Below are 20805 nucleotides of genomic sequence, written 5' to 3'. Positions count from 1 at the left end.
GCACTGCCAGGTGTGGCCCAAAAACCAAAACCAAAAAAAAAAAAAAAAAGGACCCCAAGGTGGCTGGCCTGGAGGGATAGTCAGAACCAGGCCTGTCTGTGCAGACAGTGCTTTCATCCTGACCTGGCTCCAGGCCCCCCTGCAGAACCCAGTAGGACTGTGTTTGTTGGGAGTATGTATGGACAGGGGTTGGATGGAGGTTGGCCTGGATGATTCAAGAGCTCTGGGACTCTCTCTGTTTCTCTGAGACTCGGAAAAGGCTTCATCAAGACTCCAGACTGTTGGGGCCAGAGTGATAGCACAATGGGGTTTTTGCTTTTAAAACAGCTCACCCAGGTACAATCCCAGCATCCAATATGGTCCCTGAGCCTACCAGGAGTAATTTCTGAGTGCAGAGCCTGGAGTAACCCTTGAGCACCACTGAGTGTGGTGCCAAAACGAAAACTAAAAGAAAAAAGAAAGATACCGGATTGTGAACTCAGTCACTGCCTAGTGTCTGCCTGTTGGGTGAGCAGTCAGGAGGGTGGGGCAAGGAAGCCTGACTCGACCTTTGTCCCCAAGTTCCAAGCACGGGAGTGTCCTGTTAATCAGAGGTCCTGAGTGATGCAGCCGGGGTGACTCATGCTGGGCCCAGATCGCAGACTCTGCCAGGGATTAGGGGCGTTGGAGTCTGTGCTCCACTCAGGCCTCCAGAGAAGGGGCGTCAGGGAGCAATTGCAGTGGGGGGAGAAATCCTACTGGAAACGCAGAATAGGAGGACTTCCCAACCCGCCTCTGAGGCACTGGGTGAGGTCACAGGGAGGCCCCAGGAAGTTCCTCCTCCCCCAACCCCATTCTTTGGACCTCATCCTACTTAGCTTTTCCATCTCCCAGGTTTTCTTAAGGTCTGTCTGAGGAAGATGGAGAGCCAGGATCTCAGCTCCCAAACCTGATGAGTTTGGAGGTAGGTTGGGGCCTGACCGCCCCGCCTAGACTCCACCAACAGGTACAACCTGGCCAACAATTCCTCTTTTTTGTTTGTTGGTTTGTTTATTTTTGGTGGCCACACCTAGCAGTGCTTAGAGTTTACTCCTGGCTTTGCACTCCTGGCAAAGTTCAGGGAACTATATGGGGTGCTGGGAATCGAACCCAGGTCAGCCTTGAGCAAGGCAAGCACAGTACTATTTCTCTATCTCTGTAGCACCTAATTTGAATTCTTTCGTTTATTTTTGAACCACACCTGGCAGTGCTCAGGGGTTCAGGGGTTAGTCCAGGCAAGGCAAATGCCCTCTCTGTTGTGCTATCACTCTAGCCTCTATTTATTTATTTATTTATTTAGTTTTGTTTTTTAGGCCCCCACTCAGCCCCCTTTGAAAACAATTTTATTAAAAAATTATTCTGGGGGCCGTAGAGATAGCATGGTGGTAAGGCGTTTGCCTTTCATGCAGAAGTGGTTCAAATCCAGGCATCCAGTATGGTCCCTCGTGCCTGCCAGGGGCGATTTCTGAGCATAGAGCCAGGAGTAACCCCTGAGTGCTGCTGGGTGTGACCCAAAAACCAAAAACAAAGGGGCTGGCGAGGTGGCACTAGAGGTAAGGTGTCTGCCTTGCAAGCACTAGCCAAGGATCAGGACCGCGGTTCGATCCCCCATTGTCCCATATGGTCCCCCCAAGCCAGGGGCTATTTCTGAGCGCTTAGCCAGGAGTAACCCCTGAGCATCAAACCGGTGTGGCTGAAAAGCCAAAAAACAAACAAACAAACAAACAAAAAATTTCTCCACCCCAGAAAAAATACAAATCAATTTTATTTTATTTTATTTTATTTTTTATTTTTTTTTTTTTGGTTTTTGGGCCACACCCAGCAGGGGTGTGTTCAGGGGTTACTCCTGGCTGTCTGCTCAGAAATAGCTCCTGGCAGGCACGGGGGACCAGATGGGACACCGAGATTCGAACCAACCACCTTAGGTCCTGGATCGGCTGCTTGCAAGGCAAATGCCGCTGTGCTATCTCTCCAGGCCCAAAACACAAATCAATTTTAAAATTTGGGTGCTTTGGGTATTTTTTTGGAGGGAGCATCTGGTGATGCTCAGGACTATTCCCGAGTTTGGGAGTGTTTGGGGGTACTCACAGCAGTGCTTGGGGTCATGTGGTTCCAGGGACTGAGCCAGGATCTCCTCCCATCATCTGTCTGCACCCTGATGTACTTTCCAGGCCAACATTGTTTCCTGATAAAATACTCATGCATTCATGCAATGTCGCCATTGACTTCCTGGATGATCATGTTTTTTCTTCCCCTCCTTCAGTTTATGCAGGTTAGACCTTTCACTGCAGAAGTTTGTTCTGCGTCACTCACAGTGCAAATGTCCAGCAGCAAACATCCGGCAATGTCTGACGAGTAACAACACGCCACTACCGCCAACAGCATTGCTAGAAATTTCTTCCTATGGTTGGAAAAAAAATTTTTTTTTTGCATGAATGCCATTTGTCACACGTGCTACCAACTGGCTATAGCAGCTCTCTTGTTCATGCTTTTATGCTTTTGGTAGAAACTTAAGCGACAGCACAGCACAGGAAGGAGGGCATAGGCCTTGCATGCAGCCTACCTGGTTGGATTCCAGGCATTCTATAGGGTTCCTAGAGTTTGCCAGAAATGACCCCTGAACGCATAGCCAGGAGTAACCCCTGGAAATCTCTGGCTGTGGCCCAGAAGCCAAAAAATAAAAAAAGAAGAGAGGGAAAAAAAATCATGGCTTTGTATCTTCTACAGATTTTTTTTTGAGAAATCCAGCTTTTATTTCTAGCTAGCTCCTGAGTCCTTCACGCCCCCTAGTGGTAGATATCCTGATCGTTTCTCTTTCTTTTTACTGTGTGTGTGTGTGTGTGTTTTAATATTAAAAAAAAAAAAAAAAAAAAAAAAAGGGCCTGGAGAGATAGCACAGCGGCGTTTGTCTTGCAAGCAGCCAATCCAGGACCAAAGGTGGCTGGTTCGAATCCCGGTGTCCCATATGGTCCCCCGTGCCTGCCAGGAGCTATTTCTGAGCAGACAGCCAGGAGTAACCCCCTGAGCACCGCCGGGGTTGGCCCAAAAACCAAAAAAAAAAAAAAAAAAAAATTGGCCACACCCAGAAACACTCAGGGGTTACTCCTTGCTCTATGCTCAGAAATAGCTCCTGGCAGGCACGGGGGACCATCTGGGGTGCCAGAAATTAGAGTCTATTCTGGGTTGGCCACGTGCAAGGCAAAGGCCCTACCTGCTGTGCTATCACTCCGACCCTTATTTAGTTTTTAGGGTTTTTTTTTTGTTTGTTTTTTGTTTTATTTTGGGGTGGTGTTTTGGGCCACACCGGGCGGTACTCAGGGGTTACTCCTGGCTATCTGCTCAGAAATAGCTCCTGGCAGGCACGGGGACACACACACACACACACACACACACACACACACACACACACACACACACACACACGACCATATGGGATGTCAGGATTTGAACCAACCACCCTAGGTCCTGGATAGGCTGCTTGCAAGGCAAATGCCGCTATGCTATCTCTTCAGCCCCTTGTTTTTTGTTTGTTTGTTTGTTTTTGGGCCACACCCGGCGGTGCTCAGGTTTTTTTTTTTTAAGGTAAAGAATAAACAAGGATGGAAAGTATAGCACAGCAGGTAGGGCCTTTGCCTTGTATGAGGCTGACCTCAGTTTGATCCCCATATTGTCTCCCTAGACTACCAGGAATGATTTCACATCACAGAGCCAGGAATATCACTGGGTATGTCCCCCTCCCCCAAATATAAACTCAGACCTATTTTTGGTTTTGTTTTTGGGTCACATTCAGTGGCGCTCAAGGGTTACTCCTGGCTCTGTGCTCAGAAATTGCTCCTGGCAGGCCCGGGGACCATATGGGATGCCAGGATTTGAACCACTATCGGTCCTGAATCATTTGCATGCAAGACAAGTGCTCTACTGTTGTGCTAGTTCTCCAGCCCCATACTCAGACCTTTAAGCAATCTCTGTGGCCCTCAAAAAAACTTTTTTGGGCGTGTTTAGGCCACATTAAGGACCCTCAGAGGTTACTCTTGGTTCTGTGCTCAGAAATCACTCCTGGTCTCCTCTCTCCTTTCCCCTCTCCCCTCTTCTTTCTCCTCTCCCCTCTTTCCTCTCCCATCTCTCCTCTTCCCTCTTTCCTCTCTCCTCTCCCCTCTCTCCTCTTCCCTCCCCTCTCCCCTTTCCCCCTCTCCCATCCTCTCTCCTCTCCCCTTACCTCTCCCCCCTCTCCCATCCTCTCTCCTCTCCCCTTCTCTCCCCTTCCCCCATTCTCTCTCCTCTCCCCTTCTCTCCCCTTCCCCATCCTCTCTCCTCTCCCCTTCCCCCTCCTCTCTCCTCTCCCTTCTCCCCTCTTTCTCCTCTCCCCTCCCCTTCTCCATCCTCTTCCCTTCTTCCATCCTCTCACCTCTCCCCTCTCTTCTCTCTCCTCTCCTCTCCTCTCCCCTCTCTTCTCTCCTCTCCTCTTCCCTCTCTCCTCTTCCTCCTCTCCTTTCTCCCCTCTCCATTCCTCTCTCTCCCCCCTTTCCCTCTCCTCTCCCCTACTCCTCTTTCCCCTTTCACCTCTCCCCCTCTCCTCTTCTCTTCTCCCCTCCCCCCAAAAAAGAAATCACTCCTGGTGGGACCAGAGAAATAGCACAGCAAGTCTTGCAAGTGGCCAACCAGGACGGACCACAGTTCAATTCCTGGCATCCCATATGGTCCCCCGAGCCTGCCAGGATCGATTTCTGAGCACAGAGCCTGGAGTAACCCCTGAGTGCTGCCGGGTGTAGCCAAAAAATATATATATATATATATGTATATATATGTATATATATGGGGGGGCATAGTGATAGCACAGCAGTAGGGTGTTTGCCTTGCATGCAGCCAACCTGGGATAGACCTGGGTTCAATCCCCGACATCCTATATAGTCCTCTAGCCTACCAGGAGCGATTTCTGAGTGCAGAGGTAGGAATAACTCCTGAGCACGGCCAGATGTGGTAAAAACAAACAAACAAACAAGCAAACCAAAAAAAAAATAAAAGAGAAATTACTCCTGGTGCTCTGAGGACTGTATGGGATGTCAGGGATCAAGCTTGGATTGGCCACATGCAAGGCAAACACTCTCCCCACTGTGCTAATGCTTTGGCCCCTGTTTGTTATTTTTGGACCATATCCAGCAGTACTCAGAGTTCATTCCTGGCTTTGCACTTAGGAATCACTCCTGGTGGACTCAGGGGGCCATATGGGATACCAGGGATAAACCAGATCTGCTACAAGCCTTCCCCGCCTTACTATCACTCTGGCCCTCCAATATATATATGTATTGGTTTGGAGCTAGGGTTTATTCCTGGTTCTGTGCTTATGGATAATTTCTGGAGGGCTCTGGGGACCACACAGAATACCCACTGATGTACTACCTCTCTGGCCCTCAACTTGAGATTTGTCTCAGGACCCTAGGCTACACAGCTATTGCTTTCTGGGCTTCTATCAGCCAAGGCTGTGCCAGATTTAGGGCTACTCTCTCCACACTTCTTCCCTTCTCATAACTTTGTCTCCTGGAGAGAACCTGCTTCCAAGCACTGAGCCACTGAAAGCCTTGGAACTGTCTGACTTCTTTTTGCTTTCTCTCCCAGGCCTGGCTGTGAAGGACAAAGCCTTCCCACTTCCAGTCTGAGAATCTGAGGAGTCCACAGGAGGAAAGAAGGTGGTAGGTCCCTGAATTCTGCTTCCTTCCTCCCTTGGAAACCTCAGGCCCTGGTGCATGTGCCTTTCACATTGACTAACAATTTGTTCTGACTGTTTCTGCAAGTGATAATTAGAGCAAGATGTCACCCCTGAGCTGAGCTGGGGGAACCAGGGCTGGGTTCACTGGCCCATTCTGCGGCTGGATTTACTGAGCAGCTAGGTGCTGATACTTCCAGTGCCTTAATGTGGAGTGATTGAAATGTCAGTGCCTGTGGCCTTCGGAGGCTGCCCTCTGCCTCTCCTCACAAGTCTCTTTCATTGATTGCAATTGGCTTTTTCCCCTGCTTAGTGTAGATTGGGGGGGTACACTTGGCATTTACTCCTGATTCTGTGCTCAGGGATGGCTCCTGGAGGGGTTCAGGGGACCATAGGGGAAGCTGGGATCAAGCAGGCATTAGCCTTGTGCAAGGCAAAAGCAGGTGCCTCACCCTCAATACTATCTCTCTGTCCTTTCAGTGCAGTATTTTGGTGATTGGGTTGGTGCAGATGATAAAGATGAGCTTAAAGATGTGCAATTGGTCTCAATGGCTTTTAGAAACAAAGATATGAGTAACTAGGGAGAGAACACCCCCCCATACTCTCTCTCTCTCTCTCTCTCTCTCTCTCTCTCTCTCTCTCTCTCTCTCTATCACCATCAGGGACCATCTGCTCTTTCCACCGAGTTCTAATCCGCAGGACTGCCAATTCTCCACCCGTGAAAATCCTTCCATGCCCAAGAATAAATTCAGCTGATCTGCAAACCTCTTTACGCGCTGTCAAATACATATAATCTCTTTGGGCAACATTTCCACAGAAGGTTCCATCCAGCCTTACAGGCTCTATTTTCTGAAATACGCCATTCGGTAGTGTTTATTTTGCTTTTCAGGGAGACTGGCTTGAGAAAAATGACCACTCAGCAGGCCTTTTCTCCAGAGAAAACATTTGCTGCAAGGAATAAAATAGCTCCCCCTGCAAAAGGATAAGTGAGGTTTGCATATCAGTGGCCAATGGCCCAATATCCCGCAGTTTCAATAAGGTAACCTAAAGGTGTGTGTGTCTCACCTGAGAGATATTTTAATAATCATTAAACTAGGGGCCAGAGGGATAGCACAGCGTAGGGCGTTTGCCTTGCAAGCAGCTGACCCAGGACCAATGGTGGTTCGAATCCTGGCATCCCATATGTCCCCCGTGCTTGCCAGAGCAATTTTTTTTTTGTTTGTTTTTTTTTGGGTCACACCAGTAGACTCTCAAGGGTTATTCCTGGCTCTCTGCTCAGAAATTGCTCCTCGTGGGGCCAGAGAGAGAGCATGGAGGTAAGGCATTTGCCTTTCATCCGGAAGGTCATCGGTTTGAATCCCGGCATCCCATATGGTCCCCTGTGTCTGCCAGGAGCAATTTCTGAGCATGGAGCCAGGGATAACCCCTGAGCACTGCCGGGTCTGACCCAAAATCCACAAAAAAAAGAAAAAGAAAAAGAAAAAGAAAAAAAGAGGAAAAAAAGGAAAAAAAAACACTCTTGGCAGGCTCAGGGGACCATATGGGATGCCAGGATTCGAACTACCGACCTTCTGCATGCAAGGCAAACGCCTTACCTCCATGCTCTCTCTCTGACCCCACCAGGAGCAATTTCTGAGCAGAGAGCCAGAAATAACCCTTGAGAGTCTAGTGGTGTGACCCAACACCCCTCCCTCCCGCTCCAAATCATTAGACTAGTTAGAGCCCAAAGACAGATCTTCAAATGTTTTTATTTGTTTTCATTTATTTTTGGGTAGTTAACATTTTTTTTTGTTTTGTTTTTGGGTCACACCCGGCAGCGCTCAGTGGTTACTCCTGGCTTTACGCTCAGAAATCACTCCTGGCAGGCTTGGGGGACTATATGGGATGTCGGGATTTGAACCACCATCCTTCTGCATACAAGGCAAATGCACTACCTCCATGCTATCTCTCCGGCCCCTGGGTAGTTAACTTTAAGGCAAGTGCCCTACCCACTATACTAATTCTTCGACCATGAGCATCACCAAATGTGGGCCTCCAATAAACAAAAATACCCTTAAATTTATTTATTTTTAGATTTTGGGCCACACCTGGCAATACTTAGGGGCTATTGTGTCTGCTGTGTTTTAGTCTTAGTGAGAACCCAGCAATTGAACCCTGGGCTCCCACCTTAAATGTTTGTTTGAAGTAGTATTGGCCCAAAGCACAGTGACTGGAAAATATATTAATATTGAGCATCGAAAACTAATTTTGTGGGGCTAGAGCAATAGTACAGGGGGTAGGGGCCACTTGCCTTTCATGCAGCTAAGCCTGGTTTTATCTCCAGATCCTAGATCTTCCCTGAGCCTTGTCACGAGTGATCCCTGAGTGCAGAGCCAGGAGTAAATCCTGAGCACTATCTGGTGTGGCCAGAAAAATAAAGTATAATTTTGGGTTGCAGATAGAATACAAATGGTAAGTAAGGTGCTTGACTAACATGTGACTGTGGCACAAATTCTGGCCTCTGAGCACTGTAGGTATGCGATCTGAGCAGGCAGGTGTGGCTCATACAAACAAGATAATTAAAAAAATATAGTACACACTTAAAGAATTATGATATTAGAGAGCCAAATAGTGGCCAAAGAGATAGCAGAGGGCAGGACGTTTACCCGGGTTCGATTCCCTGGCACCTTACAGGGTCCCCTGAGTACTGCCAAGAGTGATCCTTGAATGCAGATCCAGGAGAAAGCACTGAGCTCTACCAGGTGTAGATTCAAAATAAAAACAAACAAACACAGGGGCCAGCATGGTGGCGCTAGAGGTAAGATGTCTGCCTTGCCAGCGCTAGCCTAGGATGGACGCGGCATCCCATATGGTCCCCCAGGCCAGGAGCGACTTCTGAGTGTATAGCCAGGAGTAACCCCTGAGCGTTACCGGGTGTGGCCCAAAAACCAAAAAAAAAAGAAAAGAAAAAAAGAAAAAAGAAAAAAAGAAAAAAGAAAGAAAGAAAAAACAAACACCAAGAATATTGATATTGAGAAATAATAAGTATGAATAGCCCCTGAGCAGCTCTGGGTATGACTCAGAAATAAAAACAACAGAAAAAGTTTTTGAATATGAATTTATTTGAGAACAAAGGCAGCAGGAAAGATAATATAGAGGTTAAGGAACTTTTCTTCCAAAAGTTCCCTGGCCCTGCAATATACCATCACTGCTGCATGGGGCCCAATCCCCCCACCCGTGATAATTTTTCCACTTAGATCCCACGTTTAACATCAAGACTGCTCTATGGGGGCCGGAGAGATAGCATGGAGGTAGGGTGTTTGTCTCGAATGCTGAAGGACGGTGGTTTGAATCCCAGCATCCCATATGGTCCCCTGAACCTGCCAGGAGCGATTTCTGAGCATAGAGCCAGGAGTAACACCTGAGCACCACCAGGTGTGACAAAGAAAGGAGAAAAAGAAAGAAGAGAGAAAGAGGGCTGGAGAGATAACATGGAGGTAAGGCGTTTGTCTTTCATGCAGAAGGTCATTGGTTCAATTCCCGGCATTCCATATGGTCCCCTGAACCTGCCAGGAGCGATTTCTGAGCATAGAGCCAGAAGTAACACCTGAGCACCACCAGGTGTGACAAAGAAAGGAGAAAAAGAAAGAAGAGAGAAAGAGAGGCTGGAGAGATAGCATGGAGGTAAGGCGTTTGTCTTTCATGCAGAAGGTCATTGGTTCAATTCCCAGCATCCCATATGGTTCCCTGAGTCTGCCAGGAGCAATTTCTGAGCATAGAGCCAGGAGTAACCCCTGAGCACTGCCAGGTGTGATCCCCTCCCCCCCCAAAAAAAAGACTGCTCTATGGCAAAGCACGTGCTTTGCGAGCAAGAGGCCTGTACATTCCATTCCCAAGATACACCACTCACTCCAAGCTCAATGTATGTGTGGCCCCCCAAGATCAGCATGACAAAAGTATGTAGTGTCTGGGGGTGCCATTCACCTGATGGTCCAGTGTTGTTAAAATATAAAATATATATATTGTACTGGGGGGGGGAGTTGACTCGGCCCCTGGTCTGTAGCTCCTTTGGCCGGCAGGTCTGAAAATTGCAGGATAACGGAGGAGGAATGATCCACAGGCAGTCAGTTGAAGTTTCAGTAGAAACCCGGCTTTATTTCAAGGCCCTATCCACCATGTGCATTTCTCCACCTGGCTTTTAAGCTAAGGTTTATTATGCAGCCTCCTTCAGCTGCCCTCTATTTTAGCTGCATTCCCTCTCTCCCCTCCTCCTAGGCAACCCCTATATTCCCAACCACAGACCCCTCCAGCTGTGGGTGGGTCTGACCATACAGGTGATACTAGCATATGGAATTGGGGGAGGGGTAATAGTCCAGCTGCATCAAGTGACAGGCCAGACTTAGTTCACAGCATATAGTAATGACCACCCTGGGGAGGGAATATGAATTATAAAGTAAAAATTTGGGGCTGGGAGCCCAAGTACAGTGGATAGGTTCAATCCCTGACACCCCATATGGTCCTCTCAAGCTTGCCTTGCACGCGGCCCATCCAGGATGGACCTTGGTTCGATTCCCAGAGCCAGAAGTGATTTCTGAGTGCATAGAAACCTGAGCGTCACAGGTTGTGGCCCCTCAAAAGAAAACAAAAAGCACCGGTGAAGGGGGGCGTTCTTGACATGACTGAAACCCAACTACAATCAGATTTGTAATCAAGGTGTTTAAATAAAGATATGAATATAAAAAAAATCACCATGAATCACAAAGTTGCAAACACATTTATGTAGCCTTTCAGGTCTTCAAAGTTCCAACCCCCTCACCCCTGTCCAACCAACCACCCTACGGCCAATCCTCCAGCCCAGCGGGGCGAGTTCTTTCCCGTCACCGGTTCTTCCCGCACTGACCCCTAGGGGGCAGACGCAGACGCAGACGCAGCTCCGCGGCCCTTCTCGTCTCTTCTCCCACGCATGCGCACCTCGGACAGCTAGCGGGCCGGCCCTCGCCCCTGGCCCGGAGGGGGCGTGGCTCGGAGGGGGCGGCGCCCTCCGCGCAGGCGCGTCGCGCACATTGTGACGTCAGCGGCGCGGCGCGGCGGGGCCGGAGCTGTCGGCTCGCGGAGGCGCTGGCCGGAGCGTGAGGCTCGGACTCTCCTGGCCCGGCCCGGCCCGCCCGCCCGCCGCCTGCCGCCGGCCTCCCTCGCTCCCTGAGCACGCTGAGCGCGGGCGGGCGGCGGGCGCCGGGCTCTATGGCGGCGGCTCTGTCGGGCCTGGCTGTCCGGCTGTCGCGCTCGGCCGCCGCGCGCTCCTACGGCGTCTTCTGCAAGGGCCTGACCCGCACGCTGCTCATCTTCTTCGACCTGGCCTGGCGGCTGCGCATCAACTTCCCCTACCTCTACATCGTGGCCTCCATGATGCTCAACGTCCGCCTGCAGGTGGGTGGGTGGGTGGCCAGGGCCGGGCTCCCTTCCCTACGGCCCCCAAATTGGCGAAGGTTTTGTTTTCCTTGGAGGGGGATCACACCCCGCAGCGCTCAGGGGTGCCTCCGGGCTCTGCGCTCAGACGTCGCTCCTGGCAGGCTCGGGGGACCCTATGGGATGCTCGGATTCGAACCCCCCCTGTCCTTTGGCACATGCAAGGCCCTACATCCCTGGCGGAGATTTCTTTTTAAAACAAGAGTAATCCACATCAGGGGGCTGGAGCGATGGGGAAGGCCGGGTTCCATCTCCTCCAGCGGCCTGTAGGGTTCCTCCCATCTGCATCGCCAAGGAGTGATTTCACCCGGCGGTGCTCAGGGGTTACTCCTGGCTGTCTGCTCAGAAATAGCTCCTGGCAGGCACAGGGGACTATATGGGACACCGGGATTCGAACCAACCACCTTTGGTCCTGGATCGGCTGCTTGCAAGGCAAACACCGCTGTGCTATCTCTCCGGGCCCCAAGGAGTGATTTCTGAACGCAGAGTCTGGGAGAACCGCTGAGCGCCGCTGGGTGTGGCCCCAAAGCTGACCAAACAAACAAACAAACAAAAAGCAAGGGGCCGGGGAGATAGCATGGAGGTAAGGCTTTTGCCTTGCATGCAGAAGGTCGGTGGTTCGAATCCCGGCATCCCATAGGGTCTCCCCCGAGCCTGCCAGGAGCGATTTCTGAGCGTAGAGCTAGGAGGAACCCCTGAGCGCTGCCGGTGTGACCCAAAAACAAAAAACAATCCAGACCAAACGCCCTTTCTTCTTCCCCATCCTTGCACCTCGTTATGCCTGAGCTCCTGTGAACGCAGGTTGTGATGTTTTGTTTTGTTTTGTTTTGTTTTTTTCTTTCATTTGTTTAGCCCTGCCGGGATGAGGTGAGGTGTGAGTAAATGGGGTGTGTCATGCCAGTGCGGAAAAAGGCCTCATTCCTCACACTCACACACCCCCAGCGAGGGTTGGCACAAGCCCCTTCCTAAGAGCACTTTTTTGTCCCTGGTGCTAGTGGGAGCAGCCGGGCTGAGACTGTGCCCTGCCTGCTGTGTCTTGGTGTCCTGCTTGCGCGTGAGTCTGAGCCCCTCAGGACCTCACGGGCATTCAATGGCCTGCACCATCACCCCACTCCCCCCACCTGCCAGGCAGCTGTGTGGAGGAAGATTCCCTGCCCACAGAAGCGGTCCCTCCTCCGCCACAGCGCCCACTGCCTGCTGCACCAGAGCAGGAAGCTGTGTCGAAACCTTCGGGTTCTCCTTTCCATGTGATTCAGCTGTCAAGAGTGTAGAGGGGGGAGGGTGCGAGATTTGGGGCCACACCTGGTGCTCAGGGATCATTTCTGCCTGGTGCCACAGATGACCTGGGGTGGGTACCTTCGCCCCTGTCCTGGCCTTCCAGCCCTAGAATTGGAGAGCTGTCTGGCGCGCTCTGCCTGAACCCTAGAGTTCTGTGTCTGTCTCAGGTCATGGTGGGCTACAGAGATACCAAAGTTTGACTGTTAATGGAATTGTGGGCAGGAGCTAAGATTTCAAGGCCTAAACTGAGGGGCATGTGTGTGTTGGGTGGAGGCACGGCTGGGATATGGGTTTAGGTCGGGTGGTGTCTGGGGCTACTTCAGTGTCTGTGTTTGGGGTCACTCCTGGTGGTGATCAAGGAACCATATGGCACTAGGGATGGGCCCAAGTCTCTGACCTGTGCTAAGTATAAGTTCTTGGAAGTTTTCCTCTCCTCTGCTCTGGTGGTGTCAAGTGTTTCCCAGCCGGAGGAGGAACCTCTGGGTAACCGGGTCCCCAGATCTAATGGCTTCCAAGGGAGATAGGGTGCTGTTGCTGCAGTGTCCCTTGTGCAGAGGACCCCTCCCTCCCACCATCCTGCTCTCCCTCCTGACTTGCTCCCTGTTCATTCTCAGGGTTCATTCTCTGCCTGGTCTGAGCCCCATCCTGCCCACACACTTGGGCATGTGGCCCAAGTCTGTAGTTTTGTGGGCTCCGGAGAGACTCCGCTGTCTCCAATCTGGGTCCATAAACCTGAGTCTGCCTGGTGATCCTTGGAGAAGGGAGAGGGAGTTGGGCCCAACTGGTGACGCATCAGGGAGAGATGCTGGAGCTGGCCACTGTCCAGGCTCAGAGAAGAGGCTCTATGGGTCAGTTTCGGGGTGACTGGGATTGAGGCACTTGCATGAGGTACCTATGGTGCCACATCCCTGAATTGTCTCAGTTCAGCTCAGCTCCAGAAAGTGCAACTGGAAATGAAGTGTGAGTAAGAGGACCCCAGGACCCAGTCCACACTGCCATGCAGAGACTCTCTACAGGCTAGCAAGAAGAAAGTAGGGTACTTAGGATCCTCACATCATTATGGTTTTTTTTTTTTTTTTGGGGGGGGGGGCCACACCTGGCAGGCACAGGGGACCATATGGGATCCCAGGAATGGAACTACCATTCGTCCTGGGTCAGCTTCGTGCAAGGCAAACATCCTACAGCTGTGCTATCTCTTTGGCCCCACATCAACATGCTTTGTTTTGTTTTAGGCAGTACTCAGGACTGATTCCTGCTTCTGGGGCCATATGTGGTGCTGGGGATCGAGCTCAGACTCTTGTGAGACAGGTGCCTTCTCTGCTGGACTGTTGCTTGGGCCCTGCATCACTTTTATCGACTCTAGCAGGAATACAGAAGGGAAGGGCAGAAGGGCTTTGCAGACTGGGTCAGTTGTGCCATGAGATGTGCTGCCAGCCTGACTCAAGTCATAAGCCCAGGCTGCAGGAAGATAGCATGCCCTTTGGGAACCAGGCAGGCCTCTGCCATAGGAGAATCGGGGTCTGCCCTACCATGCTCAGATGCTGCGTGGGAGGAGCCCCTGCAGGCTGTGCTCATGATTGAAAGTTCTGGGAGAGACTGGATTCTGGCTGCACAGAAACACCCCCCACCCCTGCCATGTTCTAGGGAACATGTAGTGCTGGGGTTTGAACCGGGTTAGTTGCATGCAGGCAAGTGCCACTCTCAGTGCTCTCTTCCCTCAGGACCTCATCTGATTGACATTTCTGTTCTGGGCTGTACCTGGTAGTGCCTCAGAGGCTGCCCTAGTGTTCGTGGACTTGAGCTCAGGGACCCCCTATGCAAACACAGCCAGTCCCTGAGGCCCCTGACTGACTCTTTTCTTATTGATTGGGCTTTGGTTTTCCCAAAGTGGTGCTCAGTTTGTTTGTGACTAGGCGATGCCAGGGTCAGACCTGCCCCTGTCTACAGCACATGTGTTCAGCTATCTAAGTGTCTTTCGCTTCTGAATCACTCTATCTTGGGGGGTCTGGGACCATACGCTGGATGAGAGTCTGGCCTCTCTACTCACTCCAGCTCTGGCATACTTTTCCCTTTTTTTGCTTTTGGGCCACACCTGGTGATGCTCAGGAGTTACTCCTGGCTATGTGCTCAAAAGTCATTCCTGGCTTGAGGGACCATATGAGAAGCCAGGGGATCAAACCACCATCTGTCCTGGGTCAGCCGCGTGCAATGCAAATGCCTACCACTGTGCCACTGCTCCAGTCCCTGACTTACTTTTTTCGTTTTTTTTTTGTTTGTTTGTTTTGTTTTTGGGCCACACCCGGCGGTGCTCAGGGGTTACTCCTGGCTGTCTGCTCAGAAGTAGCTCCTGGCAGGCACGGGGGACCATATGGGACACCGGGATTCGAACCAACCACCTTTGGTCCTGGATCGGCTGCTTGCAAGGCAAAGGCCGCTGTGCTATCTCTCCGGGCCCTGACTTACTTTTTTCAAGGGTCATTTTGTTGTTTTGTTTTTGTTTTGTTTTTGATTTTTGGTTTTGGGTCACACCCAGTGACACTCAGGGGTTACTCCTGGCTATGTGCTTAGAAATCTTCCCTCGGGGGCCGGGCGGTGGCGCTGGAGGTAAGGTGCCTGCCTTGCCTGCGCTAGCCTAGGACGGACCACGGTTCGATCCCCCGGCGTCCCATATGGTCCCCCAAGAAGCCAGGAGCAACTTCTGAGCGCATAGCCAGGAGTAACCCCTGAGCGTCACAGGGTGTGGCCCAAAAAAATCAAAAAAAAAAAAAAAAAGAAATCTTCCCTGGCTGTGGGACCATATGGGATGCCAGGGGATCAAACTGCGTTCTGTCCTCGGCTAGTGCACCTAAGACAAATGCCTTACGCCACCGCTCAGGCCCCTTGTTTGTTTTGTTTTGGTTTTGGGACACCCAGCAGTGCTTGGCTTTTTCCTGGTTCTACACTCAGAAATCACTCCTGGCAGGCTCAGGGGGACCAAATGGGATTGCCAGGGATCGAACCCAGGTCTGTCCTGGGTTGGCAGTGTTCAAGGCAAATACCCTACCGCTGTGCTATCACTCCGGCCCCAATGGTCATTTTTTGAAATGCCTTATTATGGGAATATTCAACAAATAGGGAATAACAGATCCCATTTCTGTAAGGTCCACTCCTCTGGGTGTCCTCTCTCTTTGGCCCTGAAGCATTTCAGACAATCCCAACCAGATGGGGTCATTTTTCTTTATTTGTCTCTCCACTGACCTGCTGATTCATCCTTGTTCCTGGTTTCCTTTCTGGGTCACACCTGGTGGTGCTCAGAGGCTCCTGGCTCTGTGCTCAGGATCACTTCCTAGTCCGCGGGACCAGGGAGCTAATCAGGCCTCCTGCAAGTAACCCATGTGCTCAGCCAATTGGGTAATTTTTCTAGCCCTTGGCTTGTTTTGGGGCCAGACCTAGCAGTGCTCAGGGCTTACTTTTGGCTATGTGCTCAGGAATTGGTCCTGGAGGTGCTTGACTTGTACAAGGCAAACACCTTACCCACTGTACTCTGGCCTCTAGTCTATATTCCTTACTGAGAATCTTCCTGTTCTTCAGCAAAGGCAATGAACTATAATTTGCAGAACAAAAGTGAGAGGGCTGGAGAGATAGTATAGTAGTTAAGGCTCTTGCTTTGTATACAGCTGCCTGGGGTTTGATCCCTGACACCTCATAGGATCCTCTGAGCCTGCCAGGAGTAATCTCCGAGCAAAGAGCCAGAAGTAACATCCATGGGACCGGAGCTATAGCACAGCTGTAGGGTGTTTGCCTTGCATGCTGCTGATGTGGGTCGGACCTGGATTCGATTCCTGACATCCCATATGTTTCCCCAAGACTGCCAGGAGCAATTTCTGAGTGCAGAACCAGGAGTAGCCCCTGAGCACTACTGGATGTGACCCAAACAACAAACAAACAAACAAAAAAAACCCAGAAATAACAGTACCAAGTACCAGCTGTGCCCAAACCACCTTTCCTCACAAAAAAGAAAAATTTAGTGGGGGCTAGTGTACAACAGGTAAGGCACTTGTTTGCCTGTGGTATCTTGAGCACTGACAGGAGTAATTCCTGAGTGCAGAGTCAGGACTAAGCCTTGAGCATACCCAGATGTGACACTAAGACAAAAACAAATACACAAGACTTCATATGTCCTTGATTTCCTAATTACAATGGCCTGATTTGAACACAGGGCCAGGGATGGCATGGGACACAGTGATAGAACATATGACCCATGGGCCAGAGCAAAAGCACAGCAAGGAGAGCATTTGCCTTGTATGTGACCAACCTGGGTTTAACCCTGGCATCCTATATGGTCCCCCAAGCATCGCAGGAATGATCCCTGGGTGCAGAGTCAGGAGTAACCCTGAGCACAGCTGGGTGTGCCCCAAAAAAACATACGGCCCATTTGTGTGAAGCCATGGCTTCGATCTCTGGCAACACTTGTACACACACACAGCTTTGGAAGATGGTTCTGAGTGGCATGCCCAGAGCCCAGTTCCATTCCTGACACCTCATAGTCCCCCTGCCACTCCTGCCTGAACACTCCCAGGGTGGTCCTGGGAGCCCCCAGCATTGCTGGGCCCCAGAGCCTGGACAGAGCTACTGGGAATAGCCTTCAGACTCTGGACTGCTGGAGAGATGTATCTTTCCTAAGGGTGTCAGGCCTGGTGTCCCCAGAACAGGCCCACATCCACTGGCCTAGTTTCCTTGTGAAGCTCCCTCTATTTTAACCTATATTAAAGTGGTGTTCAGATACTATTTTTGGACTGTTCACAGTGCTCAGATCAGGGTAGTGCCTGGTCTGAATCACCTGTTCTGGGAAGTGGGAAGTGCAACAGTGCGTTTGGGTCTGGGGGATGGGCCTGGTCAGCTGGCTGAGGCTTATGACCAGCTCAATTTGACTCTTGAGTTTGCATCAGTTGCTTGATCCTTTCCTATGTGGATCTGTCTGAGAGCATGTCCTTCAATGAAATGGGGCATTTTGTGGGGATGAGGAGCAGACCCAGTCATACCTGTGGGGGTGGGCAGGAGAGCTAACCGGGCAGAGCTGCCCTGGAGCAGGCTGGGGCCACTGCCCATGCTGGGCAGGCAGGCTGGCAGATGGTGGTCCATGCTAGAAGTTCCTGACCATCTCTTCTCCAGTAGCCTGAGATGTCCTGGGTCCTGCTTGTGGGGGATGCTGGAGGCCCCCTGGGCCCTGTGTACTCCACTTTTTTTTTTTGTTTTTTGTTTCTTGGTCACACCGGCAGCGCTCAGGGGTTACTCCTGGCTTTACACTCAGAAATCGCTCCTGGCAGACTTGGGGGACTATATGGGATGCCGGGATTCGAGCCACCACCCTTCTGCATGCAAGGCAAACGCCTTACCTCCACGCTATCTCTCTGGCCCCCCACCTTCTCAACATGGTCATTGTTGCCACTTTCACCCCTGTCCTGAGCTAGATATTCTCTGGCACTACACACCATGTGCTTTGTTCCAGATGACGCCTTTGTTGTCCAGACAGGGGTCCTGGAATGGCCCTCCCCTTTCTCTTTTTCTTCCTCCTCCTCTTCTTCACACTCCTGTGGAATGAATCCCACAGCAGCCCTGTTCCCAAGCTCTTCCATTTCCCCATTAGGTTCTCTTCAGTTAAGACCCTGTGCAAAGCCCAGCCTTCAGCCCAGGCTGCTCAGGGGAAGCATCTTTTCAGCCCTGTCCCCGTGTGGCCCTTGGTGTCATCTACTGCTTGCCATGAGGTCAGGTCCTTGCTATCAAGGACTCTTAAAGCACCCTATTCTTGCACCAAGACAGATGCTTATTTTGGGGGGCTCATTTGGTTCTGTCAGGGGTCACTACTGATAGGACCTTATTGGGTGCTGGGGACTGAACCTGGGTCAGCTGCATGCTAGGCTAGTACCCTCCTGCTGTGTACGTCACTTCTGTCTGACTTGGCGGTTTGATCCCAATCCTTCGGGAGGCTGCTTCCCTGGCCCGGAGCATCTTTAGGAATCTCTGGCCAGGCTCCACACTCTGGGCTCTGGTCCCCATATGACGGTCTTACTGTGCGTCTCTCATTTTGACTGATGCTCTTTTCCAGGTCCACATTGAGATCCATTGAGGGTCCCACCAACTGGCTCAGCACTGCAGAGATAGACATACACCATGAGGAACAGAAGTCAGGACCTACATCTTCAGGCACAGGAGAAGGCAAAGACACGTGAGCCCGGCCAGGCTGGACATCCCGGTGTCATGGGCCTGGCTGGAAGAGACTCAGCTGGGTCAGCAGAGGAGGCCCTGGCGGGGGTGTATTGTGGAGCTAGAGATACTCGGGCCGGGGACTGGCCTGGAGGAGTCTACAGAGGATGGTGTCACTCGAGAGAGTCCCAGGTGTCAGGCCCATGGTCAAAAACAGGAGCTCCTCAGGGCCCCCCTTTGGTGGCTCTGGCCGAGAGAGGTGCCTGTGCGAGAGGACCTCACAGTTTGTTCTCCGGCTGGCCCTCACCCCTTAAAGTGCATCTGAAAGAGGATCTGGGATGTGCCCCCTTGGGCCAGGCACAGCCCGTGTTTCCGGATCGGACACTGAGATTCCAGAACATGCTCGTGAGCTTGGGGCACGTGGGGAGCAGAGGCCTCTCGGCCACACCACGGCCCACACAGACAATAAAAGTAGATTCCTTCTAGCCCGCTCTGCCATGGTCTCCTCACCAGTCCCAACTATGAACACAGACACTGGAGGGTCCTGCCTGGGCACCTAATCTGCAGCAGAAGGATGTGTATGTGTGTTTGCAAAAGCCCAGGGCAACCACAGAACTGGGGCCCGAAGACAGGGCACCCTAACTGGTGCCCATGCACATGTTGGACTAGAATGTAGAGCTGCTTGGGGGTTGGTTGGGATCTGTTCCCTGAGCTGGGCAGGCTGCTGGCCCCCCAGATAGTGCTGCTTATGGAAGCGGAGTGGGTGGGTGGGCATTAGCCATGAGCCCTGCCCACCCCAGCTCTGGTTTGTAGCAAAACTCTTTTCTCCTTTCCTGCTGCTTGAAACGCAACTGAGAGGGAGACCCTTTGGTGGTGGCTACTATGTTCAATGCACCCGCAGGACAAACCTCTCAGACTGGGCCTGGTGCCTCCCTGCAGATAAAAACCTTGGTGGGTTGCGGTACCCAGGAACTGGCAAATCAGGTGTTTCACATTGAGAAAGCTGCTGGGTTTAGGAGACAGGGATCTTTTAGGCTGAGGTTTTTGTCGGCACTTGAACCCATTTGTTGCTTGTTTTTTGATAATTTTGATAAAGGCCCCCTAAGAGCTTCAGCTTCAGACTGCCCAAACTGAAGATGTACGCGGTTTTGGGGTCATTCATTTTGAATGTCACTTGGTACTGTGTGTTCAACATGACTATGCCGCGCTTATTTTAGTGTTTGGGGATGATGAAATAAAACTCTTTAGCTCAGTGTCTCCTTTGCCTGTTCCTTTGTCTCCTTCCCCTTCTCTCCCTCTGTAGAGGCTGATTGTCTTCCTGGGAGGGAGTTTGATTTGTTTTGTTTTTGGGCCACAGCCGGCACCACTCAGGGGTTACTCTTGGCTCTGTGCTCAGAAAGAAGGCTTAGGGGACCATATGGGATGCCAGGGATTGAATTCAGGTCTGTCCAGGTATGGCAGCTTGCAAGGCAAGTGACCTACCGCTGAGCTGTCACTCTGGCCCTTGGGAGGGAATTTGAAAATCCAAGCGAAGGGCTAGAGCAATAGTACAGTGGGGAGGATGTTTGCCTTGCAAGTAGTGAATCCAGGTTTGATACCCGGCATTCCGAATGGGTCCCCGAGCACCACCAAAAGTGATTCCTGGGGCCGGGCGGTGGCGCTGGAGGTAAGGTGCCTGCCTTGCCTGCGCTAGTCTAGGACGGACCGCGGTTCGATCCCCCGGCGTCCCATATGGTCCCCCAAGAAGCCAGGAGCAACTTCTGAGTGCATAGCCAGGAGTAACCCCTGAGCGTCACAGGGTGTGGCCCAAAAACCAAAAAAAAAAAAAAAAAAAAAAAAAAAAAAAAAAAAAAAAAAAAAAAAAAGTGATTCCTGAACAGAACCAGAAGTAAATGTGCCCCCAAACCCTCCCTCCAAATCAAACGGTAACTTCCCCTCATACCACCAATTCTCAGCTTGCAGGACCCAAGAGTGCAGTGCTGTTGGGATCATACAGGCCAAGGATGATGTGGCAGCTCTTAATAGTGCTCCAGAGCGAGTGCTGGAAATGTACCCTGAGTAATTCTAAGTACTATACTTCCTCCAGCCCTCCTAACTGGCTTTTGGGCCACACCTAGTGGTGCTCCAAACGTAATTTAGGGATGGAATAGAGTACAGTGGGTAAGGGGTTCACCTTGCAT

The 20805-nt window shown here is 51.3% G+C and overlaps 1 protein-coding gene across 1 annotated transcript; it reads left to right on the top strand.

Moving 5' to 3' along the window:
• Positions 1–10802: 10802 nt before the first annotated feature.
• LOC126030506 (small integral membrane protein 10-like protein 2A) lies at positions 10803–19870 on the top strand. The gene is made up of 2 exons (XM_049788720.1): positions 10803–11125; positions 18528–19870. Exons 1-2 carry the CDS (start codon positions 10940–10942, stop codon positions 18546–18548), a joined length of 207 nt encoding a protein of 68 aa, XP_049644677.1. The 5' UTR covers positions 10803–10939; the 3' UTR covers positions 18549–19870.
• Positions 19871–20805: the final 935 nt, after the last annotated feature.

Source organism: Suncus etruscus, chromosome 15 (genome assembly GCF_024139225.1).
Source record: "Suncus etruscus isolate mSunEtr1 chromosome 15, mSunEtr1.pri.cur, whole genome shotgun sequence".
Classification (NCBI taxonomy): domain Eukaryota; kingdom Metazoa; phylum Chordata; class Mammalia; order Eulipotyphla; family Soricidae; genus Suncus; species Suncus etruscus.
Note: the sequence above shows the minus strand (reverse complement) of the source record. Positions and strands in the feature narration are given on the sequence as shown.